Source organism: Palaemon carinicauda, unplaced genomic scaffold (assembly GCF_036898095.1).
Source record: "Palaemon carinicauda isolate YSFRI2023 unplaced genomic scaffold, ASM3689809v2 scaffold446, whole genome shotgun sequence".
Lineage (NCBI taxonomy): Eukaryota > Metazoa > Arthropoda > Malacostraca > Decapoda > Palaemonidae > Palaemon > Palaemon carinicauda.
The window spans coordinates 15,134-30,410 of NW_027171702.1; the positions used below are offsets into that span (position 1 = coordinate 15,134).

Genomic DNA, 15,277 nt, shown 5'->3' on the forward strand with positions numbered 1-15,277 from the left:
CTTCTGCCTCCTGACCTTCCTCAGAAGCTCCTACTCATTTGGTCTCTTCCGAGATACTGTGGAGCAGTAGCGTAGACCCTTCAATTTGTGGCCAACCCCTGTCCTTGAGAGATGGCATTGTTTCCCTTAGCAAAGCGGCCCCACTTTTCCCCCTGGGTGAGGCCTTGTCCCCGTCTTCTGTGTTACAGGTTTGGTCATCCTTGGGGCTCCCGGGTCTGCCCTCCAAGGACTCCTTGCTGCAACTTATCCTCCGCGTTGCGAGAGTGAAGCCGTCGTTAACTTCGTAGGAGGATCTTCTAATTCCTGTCGACGTTTTGGTGTCAGAGGCGTCTGCTGTGGCCGCTGCCGACACATCTGCCCCTCCAGACTCTCTGGCTGTTGCTGACGACTACGTTTCCCCTGTTCTGTCCATCCTTCGAGGGGGAAACGAAGTCCATCGTCTGTCTCCTGTGAGTGGTTCTTCCCCTCGGAGGAGTTCTCTCATAGAGACTCCTCTTCGGAGGACTGCTGATCTAGGTGAGCTTACTGATCCCACGTCTCAGAGCTCCCCCTACGCTTCACCTGAGAGGTTGCCCTTGACCATCGGTGAAAAGGCGCCTCTTCAGGTCTTCAGCCTTGTGTTTGCAGCCATCCCCCACAGAGGAGCCTCCGCTTTAGTCGTCTTCTGGCCCTCAACCTTTGCCCATTACTGGTCATTATATGACAATGCTGCCGCTAGTCCTTGGCCGTCTACTTTTCTGTGGATCGTTTGCGATCCCTATTAGTGGATGTTCGCCCTTCCAAAAGGTACATCCTTGGTCCAGTTCGACCTTTTCGCCAACCTGCCGTCATCCTTCCTGTCTCCTGTACATCATCCGCATGTTCTTCCGAAGCGTTCAGCTGCGCACCAACACTCTCCTGCTCGCCCGCGGCCTGCAGTGCACCAATGCTCCCCAACAGCATTTCTTGGCGGTAAAAGCCTATCGCTCAGCCTCAAGCCTCACCTTTAGACTGAATGGAATGGATATTTTTTTATCGCTAGAACTTTCCTTACTCATATGGAGTTATGAACTTACCTGTCCTCAGTCTGAAGCGAGACCTCCCCCATGGAACAGGGTTCGAGTTCTCAGGTCTCTAACGAGGCTTCCCTGTAAATCATTATCGCCACCTAACTTGGAAGACAGTGTTCCTGCTAGCTTTGGCTTCGGCAAAGCAAGTTAGTGAACTTCATGGTCTCTCCTATGACATCACCCATTCAAGGATATGGGGGAGAGGTAACATTCAGCTTTGTCCCTGAGTTTGTTGCTAAGACTCAGAACCCGGGGAGTAGCGGATCCTCGATTCGACTTCTTCCGGATTTTGAGTCTTTGTTCTGTAACAGATGACCCTGATCATCTCTTACTCTCCCCAGTGAAGAGTTTGTGGTTGTACCATAAGAGAACAGCTGCAGCCTCTCCCCGTGTGCCTGCACTCTTCGCCAGCTCAGGAAGAACCAAGAGGCGGGTCACCAAGAACACCATCTCAGCATAGATTTGCAATGTCATAGACCATGTGCTGAATCCAGACCCTCCTCCTTCACGTCACCCCAGAGCTCATGTTTTCAGGGTCGTAGCTACGTCCCTGGCATTCAAGAGGAACTTCTCAGAAACAGGTTCTTCAGGCTGGGGTGTGGAAACATCAGAACACTTTCACAGCCCACTGCCTGCAAGATATGACCCACAGGGGGCTCGATACGTTCTCTATCGTCCCAGAGGTGGCTGCACAACAGCTGGTATAATATCTCAAGCTCTTTATTTGACAAGTAGCAGAAAGTTGAGGGCACTGTTTACCCGGTTTTAATTCTGCGTGAATGAAAAGGTTTGACTGGCTCTTATTCTTTTCTTCATCGTCCCTTCCCTTGCGGAAAGCAGCATACTTGGTTCTCTGCATACGCTGAACTCAAACCACTGCAGGTAAACCATGCTCCCTTGTGTACCTAGTATTAAGGTAATACTGTTGCATCCACATACATTGGCGAGGTTGAATTAGGAAAGTCTTGATTACAATAGTTATTATTACAAAACATTCAAAATAACTTTTATCTGGACGGTCACACTTCTAAATATACCTACATACAGCTTGCATAGGCTGCGTTGTGATCAGGGCAACACCTGCCCTGGGTGTCTGGAGTGGTCTGCTTCCCAGCTGGAGAGCTATGGACGTAGGTGCAAGAAGTCTTGAGATAGATTCTTTGCCTTCGGGGTCCTCATCGAAGTCAAAGAAACTTCTGACTTCAACGTTCAAGCAGAAGGATAGACCATTTAACACCAGGTCAACTTTGGGATTCAAGGGACAGAACTGTGGTGATATTTTACAGATGTGGCCATCGCTGGGTATGTCTGGTCCCCTGTCGAACAAGGCGTTGTTGGAGCTTCTCCATTGAGCTTCTGAGAGAAAGTGACACTGGCTTCGTCTGATGTGTATCTGTTGCCGATGACTGTTGTTCTTGGCTACACTGGAGTTTCAGCTGCCTTGCCCACAGAGGGGTGTACCCCTTTATCTTTGCCTGTTGTGGAACTATAAAATGAGACATAATTCTTTTGTGTTTTACAGTTGAGCAACCTTTTTCTTGCCATTTATCACTAGCTGGATCATAGAGAATGATTGCATAGCATTGATTGCCATAGTGTTTATTGATACTGTATATATCACAGACCGTAAGTGGACCCTTCAGTGAAAATAGGCTAAAGGCTGGATACCATTTATCAGGTATTATTTCTATCTCATGATTATTTTTATCACTGTCAGTCGTTTTCCCATTATAATATAATTGCCTCATATATAATGACAGATTTTCCATGGGTAGTGTTTCACATACACGTCTCCAGAAACAAGTGACCATAAAGTGGCATAGAAAGAGTTCAGCAGCAGCCAAAGTTAAAGATTGTCAATGTCCAACCCTGCTGACTCCTTTTGTAGATAATGAACCATAATGTTGCTTGGTTCTCCTTTAAGCTTGAAGCTTTCTCAAGTCACAAGCTTGGAACTTTCTTAATTCATAAGTTCCAAGCTTGAAACTTTCGTATGTTGCAAGCTTAGAACTTTCTTATGTCACAAACTTGAAGCTTTTTTATGTCACAAACTTGGAAATTTGTTTGAATACTTTGACCTTGACCGAAAAGGCACTTTTTTGGTGTTAACCCTTTTACCCCCAGGGTATTTGAAAATTTCCAACCCTTAACCCCCAGGGGTTATTTTTTTTTTCAAGCACATTTTGCAGTATATATTTTTAAATTTGCTCTAACTGCCTTAATTTTTGTCATAGAGAGGTCAGGTTGGTCTCATTCTCTTGGAAAATGCCTGAAGTTTCTCAAAAAATTATCAAAAATATGCAAAAAAAAAATAAATTAAATAGCAGTTTTTTGCAAGGACGTACCAGTACGTCCATGGGGGAAAAGGGATGAGTTTTGTGAAACATACCAGTACGTCTTTTGGGGGTAAAAGGGTTAATTGCTAATAAATTTGTATCATAAGCCTTTTATATTTTATATCTTATTTTTTGGGTGTGGGGGTGTCTTGAAAAAAAAGAAAGGTACTTGTGTTATTTTTTTATTGATATAGGAGTGCCCAATGAGTGGGCTTTTTTTTTTTTTTAATAACTTTTCTGTCTAGTTTTTATTCAAGTCTTATCCCATCTCATAAGAATGAACTTTTGTTGCCAAGTCGTCTTCCCTTCGTTCAAGTATCCCTAGAAGGACAAATGCCCACTTATAAGCTTAAGAAGTCGTCAGGTGTACACCTCCGCCCTCTCTCTGATTTGGGCGGCTCTTATCAAGGCGAGGGAAACTAGTCGTCTTTTCTTGGCCCTCATCGCTTCCTTCTGGCCTCGGAAGGACTGGTTCCCAGACCTCTTTGTGGTCTTAGTGGAGCCTCTCTCTGTCTGATTGGTAGAGAAATCAGATCTACACGAACAGCCTCACTTTCATCGTTTTCATCAGGGGCTCCACATGCTTCATCTTCATGCTCGGAGCCTGTCAGGAGGTTCTCAACGTAAGAAGGCTTATCGTTTAGTTAGCCTCAGACATTTGACGCTCTACACGTTGAGTTTATCAAGTCAGTTGGGCAGTTTGTTTGACGCTGGTACTGGATGAAAGGTCATTCTTCATCCAGACCCTCTCAGTCGAAAATTGCAGAATTCCTGGTCCATCTTCACAGGGATGGAGGGTATCTGTTGTTCTTGAGAAGGCACTGGACAACACAAAGGCAACCAGAAAGAAACAACTTACCAAGTGAGTAATGTTACTTTGCCATAATACTAGAACCAAAGCAAAGGCAGAGGGAGAGATATGAAAGAGTTTGTGGTAAATGTTCCTGTCTGTCCAAGATTACTATAAAGCCTTTTGCTGTTCATAATTCTGGAGGAAGTCTCAGAGGTGCATAGCAGTATTAGCAAGACAATTGTGATGGTGACTGGAGAGGAAATGCAGTAAAGGAAATAAGACATTGGACGAAATGTCTTTGTCTTTTTGAAGAGCAAGGGGAAAACTATTTAAAGAATAAAACCAATAATGTCACAGGAGATACTGTGGATTATAGAATCTACAGAGGATATGAGATTTTTAGATGCCTGAAATGTGTAACAAGAGCAGATAGAACACAGATCAATGTCTGTGGTTTGTATGTTTAAGAAAAATGCAAAGTACATAACTTTATAAATTTATTTTATTTTTTAGAAAACTACATTATTTTTATTGAGTTTTGCTCTTCCCCAACTGATTGTAATTTTCTATTATTTCAGACTTTTCATCTCAATGGAAGGAATCATCCACCTCTTGCCGCTAAAGCTTGTAAGCTACTGAAGGTATATGCAAGAGACGTAAGACTGGAAAAGAAAGGGTCATGTTGGAAGTTTTTGTTGTACAGTATGATGTCTGAGAATAGGAAGTTTAGTCTTAATTTCCTCTTTGAAGTCTGTTGAAAATAATATTAAGGGGTGTGTCATCTTGTGATAGGGAGAGGATGATGAATTCTGAACCACCTTTTGAATTTTCAATGAAAAGTGAAATTGAAGATCTATTTTCACCTGCAGTCGATCCAGAAAATAATGATACGTCTGGCAGTGTTGCTCTCTTTAATGATGGCGCTCTTTTCTTGGACCCAAAAATGGAAGTCAAAGTAGAGCCAGAAATATTTGATTCTAGCGAAAACGGTTCATTAAGTTGTAAAGGGGATGTCAATGATGAGGAAAGTGTAGACACTTACTTAGGGAGAGCTGTGAAAGAGGATAAAGGAAAAGAAAAGGGAAGACTTTCGTGTGTAATCAATGGAAGAGAATTATTACAGAAAGATGTTTTGAATCAAGAGGTGAATCAAATAAATGAGAAGCAGATTAAAAAGAGGATCTTTGGTAATGTTAACTCCAATGCTCTAGCTAGAAAGCGATGCACATGCAGTGAATGTGGGAAAGCTTTTCGTGATAGATATAGTCTTTCATCACATTTAAGAATTCACACGGGAGAGAAGCCATACACATGTAAAGTCTGTAGCAAAGCATTTACTACAAAACCAAATCTCACCTTACATTTAAGAATTCACACGGGAGAGAAGCCACACAAGTGCGATGTCTGTGGCAAAGCATTTACTACGAAACAACGTCTCACTAGACATGTAGGAATTCATATGGAAGAGAAGCCATACAAATGTGATGTCTGTAGCAAAACATTTACTTCAAAATATAATTTCACTATACATTTAAGAATTCACACGGGAGAGAAGCCATACAAATGTAATGTCTGTAGCAAAACATTTACTACAATAGGACATCTCACTGTACATTTAAGAATTCACACGGGGGAGAAGCCATACAAATGTCATGTCTGTAGCAAAACATTCAATATAAAAGGACGTCTCACTGAACATTTAAGAATTCATACGGGAGAGAAGCCATACAAGTGCGATGTCTGTAGCAAAGCATTTACTATGAAAGAACTTCTCAATAGACATACAGGAATTCATATGGAAGAGAAGCCATACAAATGTAATGTCTGTAGCAAAACATTTATTGCAAAAGGACGTCTCGCTACACATTTAAGAATTCACACGGGAGAGAAGCCATACAAATGCAATGTCTGTAGCAAAACATTCAATGTAAAAAGACGTCTCACTGAACATTTAAGAATTCACACAGGAGAGAAGCCATACAAGTGCGATGTCTGTGGCAAAACATTTATTGCAAAAGGACGTCTCGCTACACATTTAAGAATTCACATGGAAGAGAATCCATACAAATGCAATGTCTGTAGCAAAGCATTAACTTCAAAACAATCTCTCACTAACCATTTAAGAATTCACACGAGAGAGAAGCCATACAAATGCAATGTCTGTAGCAATGCATTCACTTGGAAAAAATCTCTCACTGAACATTTAAGAATTCACAGGGGAGAGAGGCCATACAAATGCAACATCTGTAGCAAATTCTTTACTTCGAAAAAATATCTCACTGAACATAAGAAATCACATGAGAGATCTATTCCAGTGTCATGAATGTGGCAAAACAAATAATTTAAAACAGAGACTCGATAAACCTTTAGGAACTCACATGGAAGGGAAACAATCAAGTGAAAGGACAGCGGTAAAGCTTTTTGGTCTGAAGGTTTCCTCAAGAAACATCATAGAAGGAGGTGCTATAAAATCTGATATTGTGATCTGGAATAAAGAAGAAAAAACAGCAAAGATTATAGATGTGAGAGTTCTTATACCTTCGCATGATTTCCCAGGTGACATTGTGCCTCCAAACAGATAATTCAAAGCAGAGTAGCCCCCCTGGTCAGGCACAAGCCAGTTAGTTTTTTTAACTTACACCCACCTAACGGTGAGTCTCCATGTAAATATTGTAATTTTTGTAAATAATGCCCTAACATATGACAGATTTCGAAATAATTTGTTAATTTTCTCATGAATCCCTGTACAATCCTGAAGCTCTTAACACATACTGGTCCCGCCATCATCTTCCCCCAGGAAGTCCTGTCGCAATTGCAAAGTGACATTCAGTTACAAGTACAGGTGTGAGTAGGGTGGTTGGTCCAACTCTTGCTCTCCCTTCGCTAAGTAGCTAAAAGTTTTACAGCTAGTTCCAGCTGTTACCAGAATGCAGCTCCAGTGTAAAGAGCTCCAGGTTTGTATAGTTAGGAAAAATACAAAGTATTTCCAAATATGTCATTTTAGCATAATTGTTACTATCAGAAGCCAAAACAAAAGCAAATTGCTACTAGCCCAAGGGATCAAATAATTGACAGCCTGGTGCAGTAAAGAAATAAGAATGTAAAGAATAAACTATATAAGAGAAATGAAAAATTAGATTATTTTAAGATAGATATCAATGTTTAATGAATAAGCATTATAAAAAATAGGAATGGAAACATCATCAACAGAAAAACATTTGTACTAAGTTTGAACTTGGAAATATCTGCTGATTCAGTTGCAGGAGCAGTAGTTGATTGGCTTGGTCACAGCCTAAACAAAGCTTAGGGAATAATATACAGCATTAAGCCTTTTGAAAGAATGCTGGTGACATTGTCTCTTTTTTAAAGAAATACTGGATGATTCTACCTGCTTCTTGTACTGTAGTGAAGTTATAAATGTTAGCAGGAAGGAAGAATCAAAATCCAGTCTACTTGTATTGGAATCTGAAGCCATGCAATTATTTAATAAGTACTATGGTACGGAGAGAGTTGTGTTTATGATTGTTGAATAGAAGTGTAGTATTAAGGTAGAAAAGTATAATTTTTAAATATTTTCTGATTTTGTTGATGTAATATATTTTATGGTCGTAGGGATTAGTTTAGGTTATATAGTTTTCATTGGATTGTCCTTGAGAGGAAAATGTTCATTAAAATGTCTAGATATTTGGTTTCTCTTTCATTTCCACAAATACTCTTCTCAGACATTTCAATCTGCATTGGTCTTCCTGGAGAGAGAGTTTCTCATCAAATGATTTTACAGCATTCTCAGTACAGTACTGTATTCAGGTTTCACAAGAATGAAGTTAAGATATAAAGATATTTTGCTGAGTAATATTCCAAGTCCCAGGGCTGGGTCTTCTGGGTATTAATGTAAGTTTACAAAATTGAATATCTGATGTTATTAATTAGGTTTACAGTATATTGATTTTATTTGTGGTACAGAGCAGTAATCATGTCCAGAGGCTGTCATGGTTTGTTTTTTGAAATTCTATTTGTTTGGGCTCATAGCTCACCCTATTGTTAACTCTATTACTTAACGGATTTTGAGGGAAGCGAAAAATTTCTTTTTGGGTGAGATAGCCATGTCGTCCTGATGGAAGGTTCCTTTAAGTAGCTTCTTAGGGTATATTTGACTACAGGGATATTCCCAGAGAATTTACCTTAAGGTCTCTAGATTTCTAACTCCTGGTGCAAATATCCTTAAAGTTTCCTTTAAGGATATCGCATAATATCACGGGACATATATCTTGATACGACACATAGCAATCTTCACCCCGAATAGCGTTTTCACTTCGAGGGGGAAAGTGACAAAAATAGAAGGGGAGCCGTTATCAAGGTACCCTTCCTCCGTTACTATCTGAGTATCTAGATGGCGCCCTCGTCGGCGCCATGTTTATTCCTTGTAGCGTTGAGCAAGGTGCTACAGATACAGTAGTTTTGGGAGGGATCCTGTCAAGGCCTTTTCATAGAAAGGAGGACGGGTCCGTCAGGACGACATGGGTATCTCACCCAAAAATAGATTTTTCGCTTCGCTCAAGATCTGTTTTTTGGGCTCAAGCCATGTCGTCCTAATGGAAGGTTACCAGAGCATTAATGTATCTGTGGATTTCTAAATGTGCCTTGACCTCAAGACAATATTTCCTTGGTCGCTCAGACCTTAGAGACATATGACGTTACCGTTATACGTCATTACTTCTAATCATGAACTATGTTAGTGCTTCCTGCCCCCTGCAAGGAAGAGTCAGACCAGACTCAGGAAAAGTCTCGAGGTTTGCATATCCCATATGAACAAACCTAGCAACAAAAGCGTACAGGTCTCACTGTATACAAAACCAGTTGAAGTTTGTATTCCTAATACGAACAAAGGTTTACATAAGCCACCATAGCATCCAAGGCATACAGGCTTAGCTGTATGCAGCAACAGACAAGTTTGTATCCGTGTAGGAACAAAGTATGCATAGGCAGAAAAGGTTTGTATTCATGTAAGAACAAAGTTATTTCAGTTGTTCTCATGTCGATATGCAAATTATAAAGGAATAAATAAATAATGCTCACACAAATCTTTTATTTATGTAAATTTGGGGCAAAATAAGACGCAAATACCAATCAATTATTTATTGGTAATCAATAAATAGTAATTCAACATACATTATATAGTAACACTAAAAATGCTAGTGAAAAAGAAACAAAAATGCAGACAAGGCCAGAAATACTTGTTTCACCTGAAAGGAAACGATAATTAATGACTTCAAACTGAAAATTTAATAAATTTTCTAATATGCATTTCTGTGAATGACTGTCTTTTCACACTGTGTAAAAAAAACTTAGGCACAAGTGTTAACTCTATGTTTCTTCACCTTTAGTAACTGGAACAGTCCATAGTGTCACCCTGGTGACACTTCACTTTACATGTTGCACTGTAAGGTGTCAACATGCACACTCTATACATAGCAGTCCCAATCAATTCACTGTTCCTCGCAGCGCTAAGCGACAGGTTTTAGCACACTACCTGCCGCCACCACATACCTTTTCAACTCTTGCACTTGCTTCACGTAGTGTTTAAGGAATACTCTGAATGACTTCCATCCAGTATACGAGCGAAGACACTTGAAATCCTTGTATTGGAAGAAGTTCAATGACGAAGCAATTTTTCTAGGATCGTGACCTGCGGGTGTACCGTCAGGATCTGCTCTGCAAATAAAGTAGGTGATCTTCGCCCTTAGTTGTTTTAGGGACAGGTTTGAGCCCGATGTTTCTCCTTTAAAGAGCTGTCTTCCCCTGAAGTCTGAAGTTCTACGAAGATAGACCTTTAGACACTCTACTGGACACAGCAAGACATCTTCCTTCAGAGAGCAGATTCTCCAGGGACCCCACATTTTGGTAGGTAGCTCGTTCTTGGCGAGAAACGTTGGGTCAGGAAAGAGATTCAGTTCTCCCGCTTCTGTGAACTGGATATGGCCCTCATCCCGAGAAAGGGCCTCTATTTCACTAACTCCGGCCCCCGAGGCTAGAGCAAACAAGAATATAACTTTTTGAGTCAGATCTTTCAGAGAGCAGTCCTCATTGTTCACTGTTTAGGCAGAGTGTAGGACCTTATCCAAGGCCCATGAGATGGGCTTCGGAGGTGCTGCAGGCCTAAGTGTAGCACAGTCCTTAGGGATCTTGTTAAAGATTTTATTGGATAAGTCTACTTGGAAGGCGTAAAGCAAAGGTCTAGTCAAGGCATATTTACACGTTGTTATTGTGTTGGCTGCTAAACCTTGTCCATGAAGGTGAATAAAGAAGGATAAACAGAAATCTGTTGAGATCTCTTTTGGTCTTCTTGCCTTGACAAAAGCAACCCACTTCTTCCAAGACGACTCATATTGCATTCTGGTAGATTTAGACTTATATTCTTCTAAGAAGTCTATACTGTCTTTCAAGATCCCAAACCTTTTCATAACTGCTAAGGAGAGAAAATTATGAGATGAAAGTTTTGGGTTTTCTGTGATGAAGCGAAGACAGTCAACTTCTGGACTTGTTGAGTCAGAACTGGGTCCAGCAGAGGGACCAGCCTCAGTGGCAATTCCAATACTAGAGGGAACCAATTGCTCGTTGGCCACTTGGGAGCCACTAGGGCTGCTGTTCCCTGAAAGGATCTCGGCTTGTTGAGTACCTTCAACAGAAGGTTGGTTGGAGGGAACAGGTAAATCCAGGTTCATCTGTTCCAGTCGAGGGACATGGCGTCCAACGCTTCCACTAGAGTGTCCTCGTATGTGGCCACATAACGAGGTAGCTTCTTGTTGTCGCTCGTCGCGAAGAGGTCGATCTGCAGTTCTGGGACTTGTCATAAGATGAAGGAGAATGATCCTGCGTCTAGGGACCATTCTGACTCTATCGGCGTGAGCTTGGATAGAGCGTCTGCCGTCACATTGCGGAACCCTTGAAGGTGAACTGCTGATAAGTGCCATCTCTTTTCCGCCAAGCGGAAGATGGCCAACATCACTTGGTTGGTTTTGGGGTGATCTCGAACCTTGACGATTCAAACATCTCACTATCACCTCGCTGTCCAGAATCAGTCTTATGTGGATTGAATGGCGAGGGGACAATTTCCTCAGCGTGAGAAAGAGTGCCATGGCCTCCAAAATGTTGATTTGGAAGGTCTTCAACAGAGAGGACCAAGTCCCTTGGACTTTCCTTTGGTGAGAGTGACCTCCCCATCCTTCCTTTGATGTGTCCGTGTGGATGATGACTGAAGGTAGAGGTGGTTGCATAGGCACCGACCTCTTCAGGTTCTTGGCCTTCGACCATGGCTTGAGAAGTGATCGTAGTCGAGTCGGTATCGGTCTTCTTAGATCTTTTCGAGCGTTTGATGCGTATCTTCTCCAGACTCCTGATGCATCCTTTAACTGTGCTCTTAGCATCGGGTCTGTCACTGATGCAAACTGAAGGGAGCCCAGCACTCTCTCCTGTTGGCGCCTTGATATCCGGTTGGATTTCAGTATTCTCTTGACAGATCCCGCTATCTCTCTCCTCTTCTTTGGTGAAATGGAGAGGTGGTGTGACTGTAAGTTCTAATGTATTCCAAGCCATTGAAACTTGTGAGCTGTAGATAGTCGAGACTTTTTGACGTTGATCTTGAATCCCAGATGTTCCAGGAACTGGATCACTTTCTTGGATGCTTGCATGCATTCCGTGTCAGATGCTGCCCACACCAGCCAATCGTCCAGGTAGGCTACCACCTGGATGCCTTCTAGGCGTAGTTCTTGAACGACTGCATCTGCAAGGTTTGTAAAGATCCTTGGGGCTATGTTTAGTCTGAAGGGCATGGCTCTGAAGACGCATTTCTTCTTTTGTAGCTCGAATCCTAGGTAGGAGGAGAGTTGGCGATTGATTGGAATATGCCAATAGTCATCTGCTATGTCTATGGAGACTATGTATGCCCGTTTTGGCAGCAGGGTCCTTATGTGTTGAAGGGTCAGCATCCTGAACTTGTAGTTTTCTATAAACTTGTTGAGTGGCGACAAGTCCAGAATGACTCTGAGTTTGTCTGAGTCCTTCTTGGGAACACATAACAGCCTTCCTTGGAATTGGATGGACTTTGCCCTCCTTAACACCCGTTTGCTCAAGAGTTCTCGGGTATATTCTTCCAGGACGGGGGTGGAGTGTTGGAAGAATTGAGGAAATGATAGTGGAGCAGTCCTCCAGCTCCAACCTAGTCCGTTCTTGATTAGGCTGTGGGCCCAGGGATCGAAGGTCCAGCGATCCTGAAAGGATTGGAGTCTTCCTCCTACCGAAAGCATATAATTGCTTCGGTTGTCCGAAGGACTTGCCTCCTTGACCGCATCCTCCCGTACCCCCTCTTCCTCTTGAGGGGCATCTAGAGGAACCTCTATTTGACCCTCTACCTTTAGGGCGAAAGGTAGTGGTCTGCCTCTCATAGGCGGGAGTAAAGGCTGGTGACTGGGTCACCATCTGCTGGGGTACCATCTGGTAGGTGGGTTGGGGTTGTGCCACCATCTGGGGCACCGCGGTCATCAGAAGTTGCTGTTGTCTGGCTGGGCGAGAGGGCAACCTTGGCCTCTTTGTCTTCCTCTTTGGTTGGGGACCCTCATCCGGGAAAGACTTCCTCTTAGCCGACATACCCCACTTTTGGAGAAGATTCCTGTTCTTCGTGGGAGCCTTATCGACTATCTCTTTGACCACTTCACTCGGGAAGAGGTCCTTTCCCCAGATATTGGAAGATATCAACTTCCTGGGTTCGTGTTTCACCGCAGCCGAAGCAAACACGAACTCTCTATATGCCCTTCTGGCCCTTACGAAGCCATATAGGTCCTTGACCAGTGTTGCCAAGTGTGACTTGGCCACGACCATAAACATGTCTGGGGATCTATGGTCACTTGCCATTGCCTCCTAGGTAGTCTGAAGGGACAAAGATGCGGCAAGCCTTTCCTTTGTCTCTTGCTCTCTGCGCAAGAGAAAGTCGGACAACTTACGGCGGTTTTCACTGAACTGGCGTCCAGCAATATCTGCCTCCAACTTCCCGACTGAGAAGGTAAGGTGTATTTCCTTCCAGTCCTTGTGATCTGTAGGCAGAGCTAGGGATAAGGGTCTACACTTCTCAAGTGCAGGACAAGGTTTCCCAGCTTCTACTGCCTTCATCACTGCCTTGAACCCTTTTTCCACAAAGGGAAAGGCCAGTGTAGCTGGAGCAAGAAAAGAAGGGTGTTTCTTACTCAGGGCTGGCACTTTAGAGTTAGTGAAGCCCCTGTCTTTCAAACTGCTAGCCATTAAAGCCTGAGCTTTTCCATGGTCAAAAACTATGACCTCTTTCGGCTCTGTCTCCTCCTTAGACACAAGTTCCGCCTTCAGACGGACGAAGCAGTCTGGATAAGACTCAAAGCTGAGCCAAAAGTCGACATCTTCAATGAGGACGGCTCCCAGCTTCTCTGAAATAAATATCTTCCCGTTTGTGATTGGCATGTACTCTGCATACCTCCAAGGGTTTACTTCAGAACATGAAGGAAGATCCTTCACGTTGAGTCTCTTGTGAGACCCGTGGGACGCTGCGATATGATGTATCTCCTTCCTCAATGCAGCTTCCCTTTCTGCACTCTGCTTCTGAAAATTCTCCTTCATTGACATGAGGGTAGACAGGGTCTTTCCCATTTCATCAGATGGAGGATCAGAGGACGTAGAGGGCACTGGTTCTGGGGCTGGAACTGACAAAACGGACACCGATTCGACTTCCTCTTCAGTTTCAGGAGCCAAGGTAGACTCCTCTTCCTGACCTTCCGCAAGAAGGTCCTTCTCGGTGTCTTCTGACACCTCTGACATCCTCTCATCTAGATGGATGTCCTTCATCGCATCCGAGACATCCGTATCTATGGAAATCTGGACGCAAGGGATCTCAGGGTGAGGCCGTGGTATGACGGCATCCGCAGATGCCTTAGAGAAAAGATAGGCCAGTGTCCGCTCATTCGGAAGGTAAGGCCCCATGGCGTTCTTCTTGAAGCCACGGACCCATCTACGCAGCTTACTCTGTGCTGCATCCCTTGACTCCGTTGTCTTGGGGTCATCAAAGGCCTCAGTAACCAAGGCTTTGCATACAATACATACCTGGGTGTCCCAATACTTAAGAGGTCCCTTGATGATGGAACAGTGGGAGTGCGCCCTGCACTCCTCGTGGCCGCAAAAGTCCTTGCTCCTGACGTTGCAGGAGACTCACAGGCACTTAGGGTGGTCCTCCTGTAAAGAGAGGAAAACAAAATGAGTATATGGTAGTTCATCTCACTCGATAAACTATATAAATATTATTAATATTTTTTTTGCATTTTATTGCATATAGCATAGGATAGGTTAGCTAGAAATGAATTAGGAAAGACACATGTGTTTCCTGTCCAGCCAATTGCTGTGACCTCCCTCAAAATTAAAGCCTAGGGTTATCCTATTCAGGAGGCCCATTGGAAGAGTTCTACCTTGTAAGGATAGATAAGTGTAACTTAACACTGACTTCCCAAAGGTTTAATAATGGCGGTCATTGGTAACTGATCATCTATCAGTGTATGGAAAGAAATTTTCTTTCCTTATATAGTATGGTCTCAACAATAGACTGTGCATGGACACACAGAGTATGTTGGAAATTTAACTACTGTATACTTTATACTATAGTTTTCTGTTTGCAGTATGATCTATACTGCAAATAATCTGGCTACTGTTTAGTCATATACTGTAGTTCTAGCCGGCATGTTACCAGGAAGGCTAGCACCTGGGGCACATGCGTCGGCTGGGATGATGGCCGGCAGCCCGCCTGTTGCCAGCGGCTTGCCGGTCGCCAGCTGTCGGCGCAATAGTCCAGCCGGCGTCTTGCCGGTCAGGGTAGTGGCCGGCAGTCTGAACCCGGTCGGCAAGGGCCGGCCAAGTCAGTTGTGCCGGTGGCTCGTTGGCTGCCGGCACACAAGTCCAGCCAGCACCTTGCCGGCTAGGGTAGTGGCCTGCAGCTGCCGGTTAGGTTAGTACCCGGCGCCACTAGCCGATAGAGAGAGAGAAAGCAAGGAGTGAAGGATATAAGAGCTCTGTCTTACTGCCTTCCTCCAGAA

At 43.4% G+C, this 15,277-nt stretch overlaps 1 protein-coding gene across 1 annotated transcript; it reads left to right on the plus strand.

The window, feature by feature from the left end:
• The first annotated feature begins 4,760 nt into the window (after positions 1-4,760).
• LOC137636927 (zinc finger protein ZFP2-like) lies at positions 4,761-7,727 on the plus strand. The gene has a single exon (XM_068369265.1). The coding sequence runs from the start codon at positions 4,978-4,980 to the stop codon at positions 6,499-6,501; it is 1,524 nt and encodes a 507-aa protein (XP_068225366.1). The 5' UTR covers positions 4,761-4,977; the 3' UTR covers positions 6,502-7,727.
• The last annotated feature ends 7,550 nt before the right edge of the window (positions 7,728-15,277 follow it).

Coding starts and splice junctions, on each gene's coding strand:
- LOC137636927 (XM_068369265.1), top strand. CDS start 4,978: ATGATGAATTCTGAACCACCTTTTGAATTTTCAATGAAAAGTGAAATT.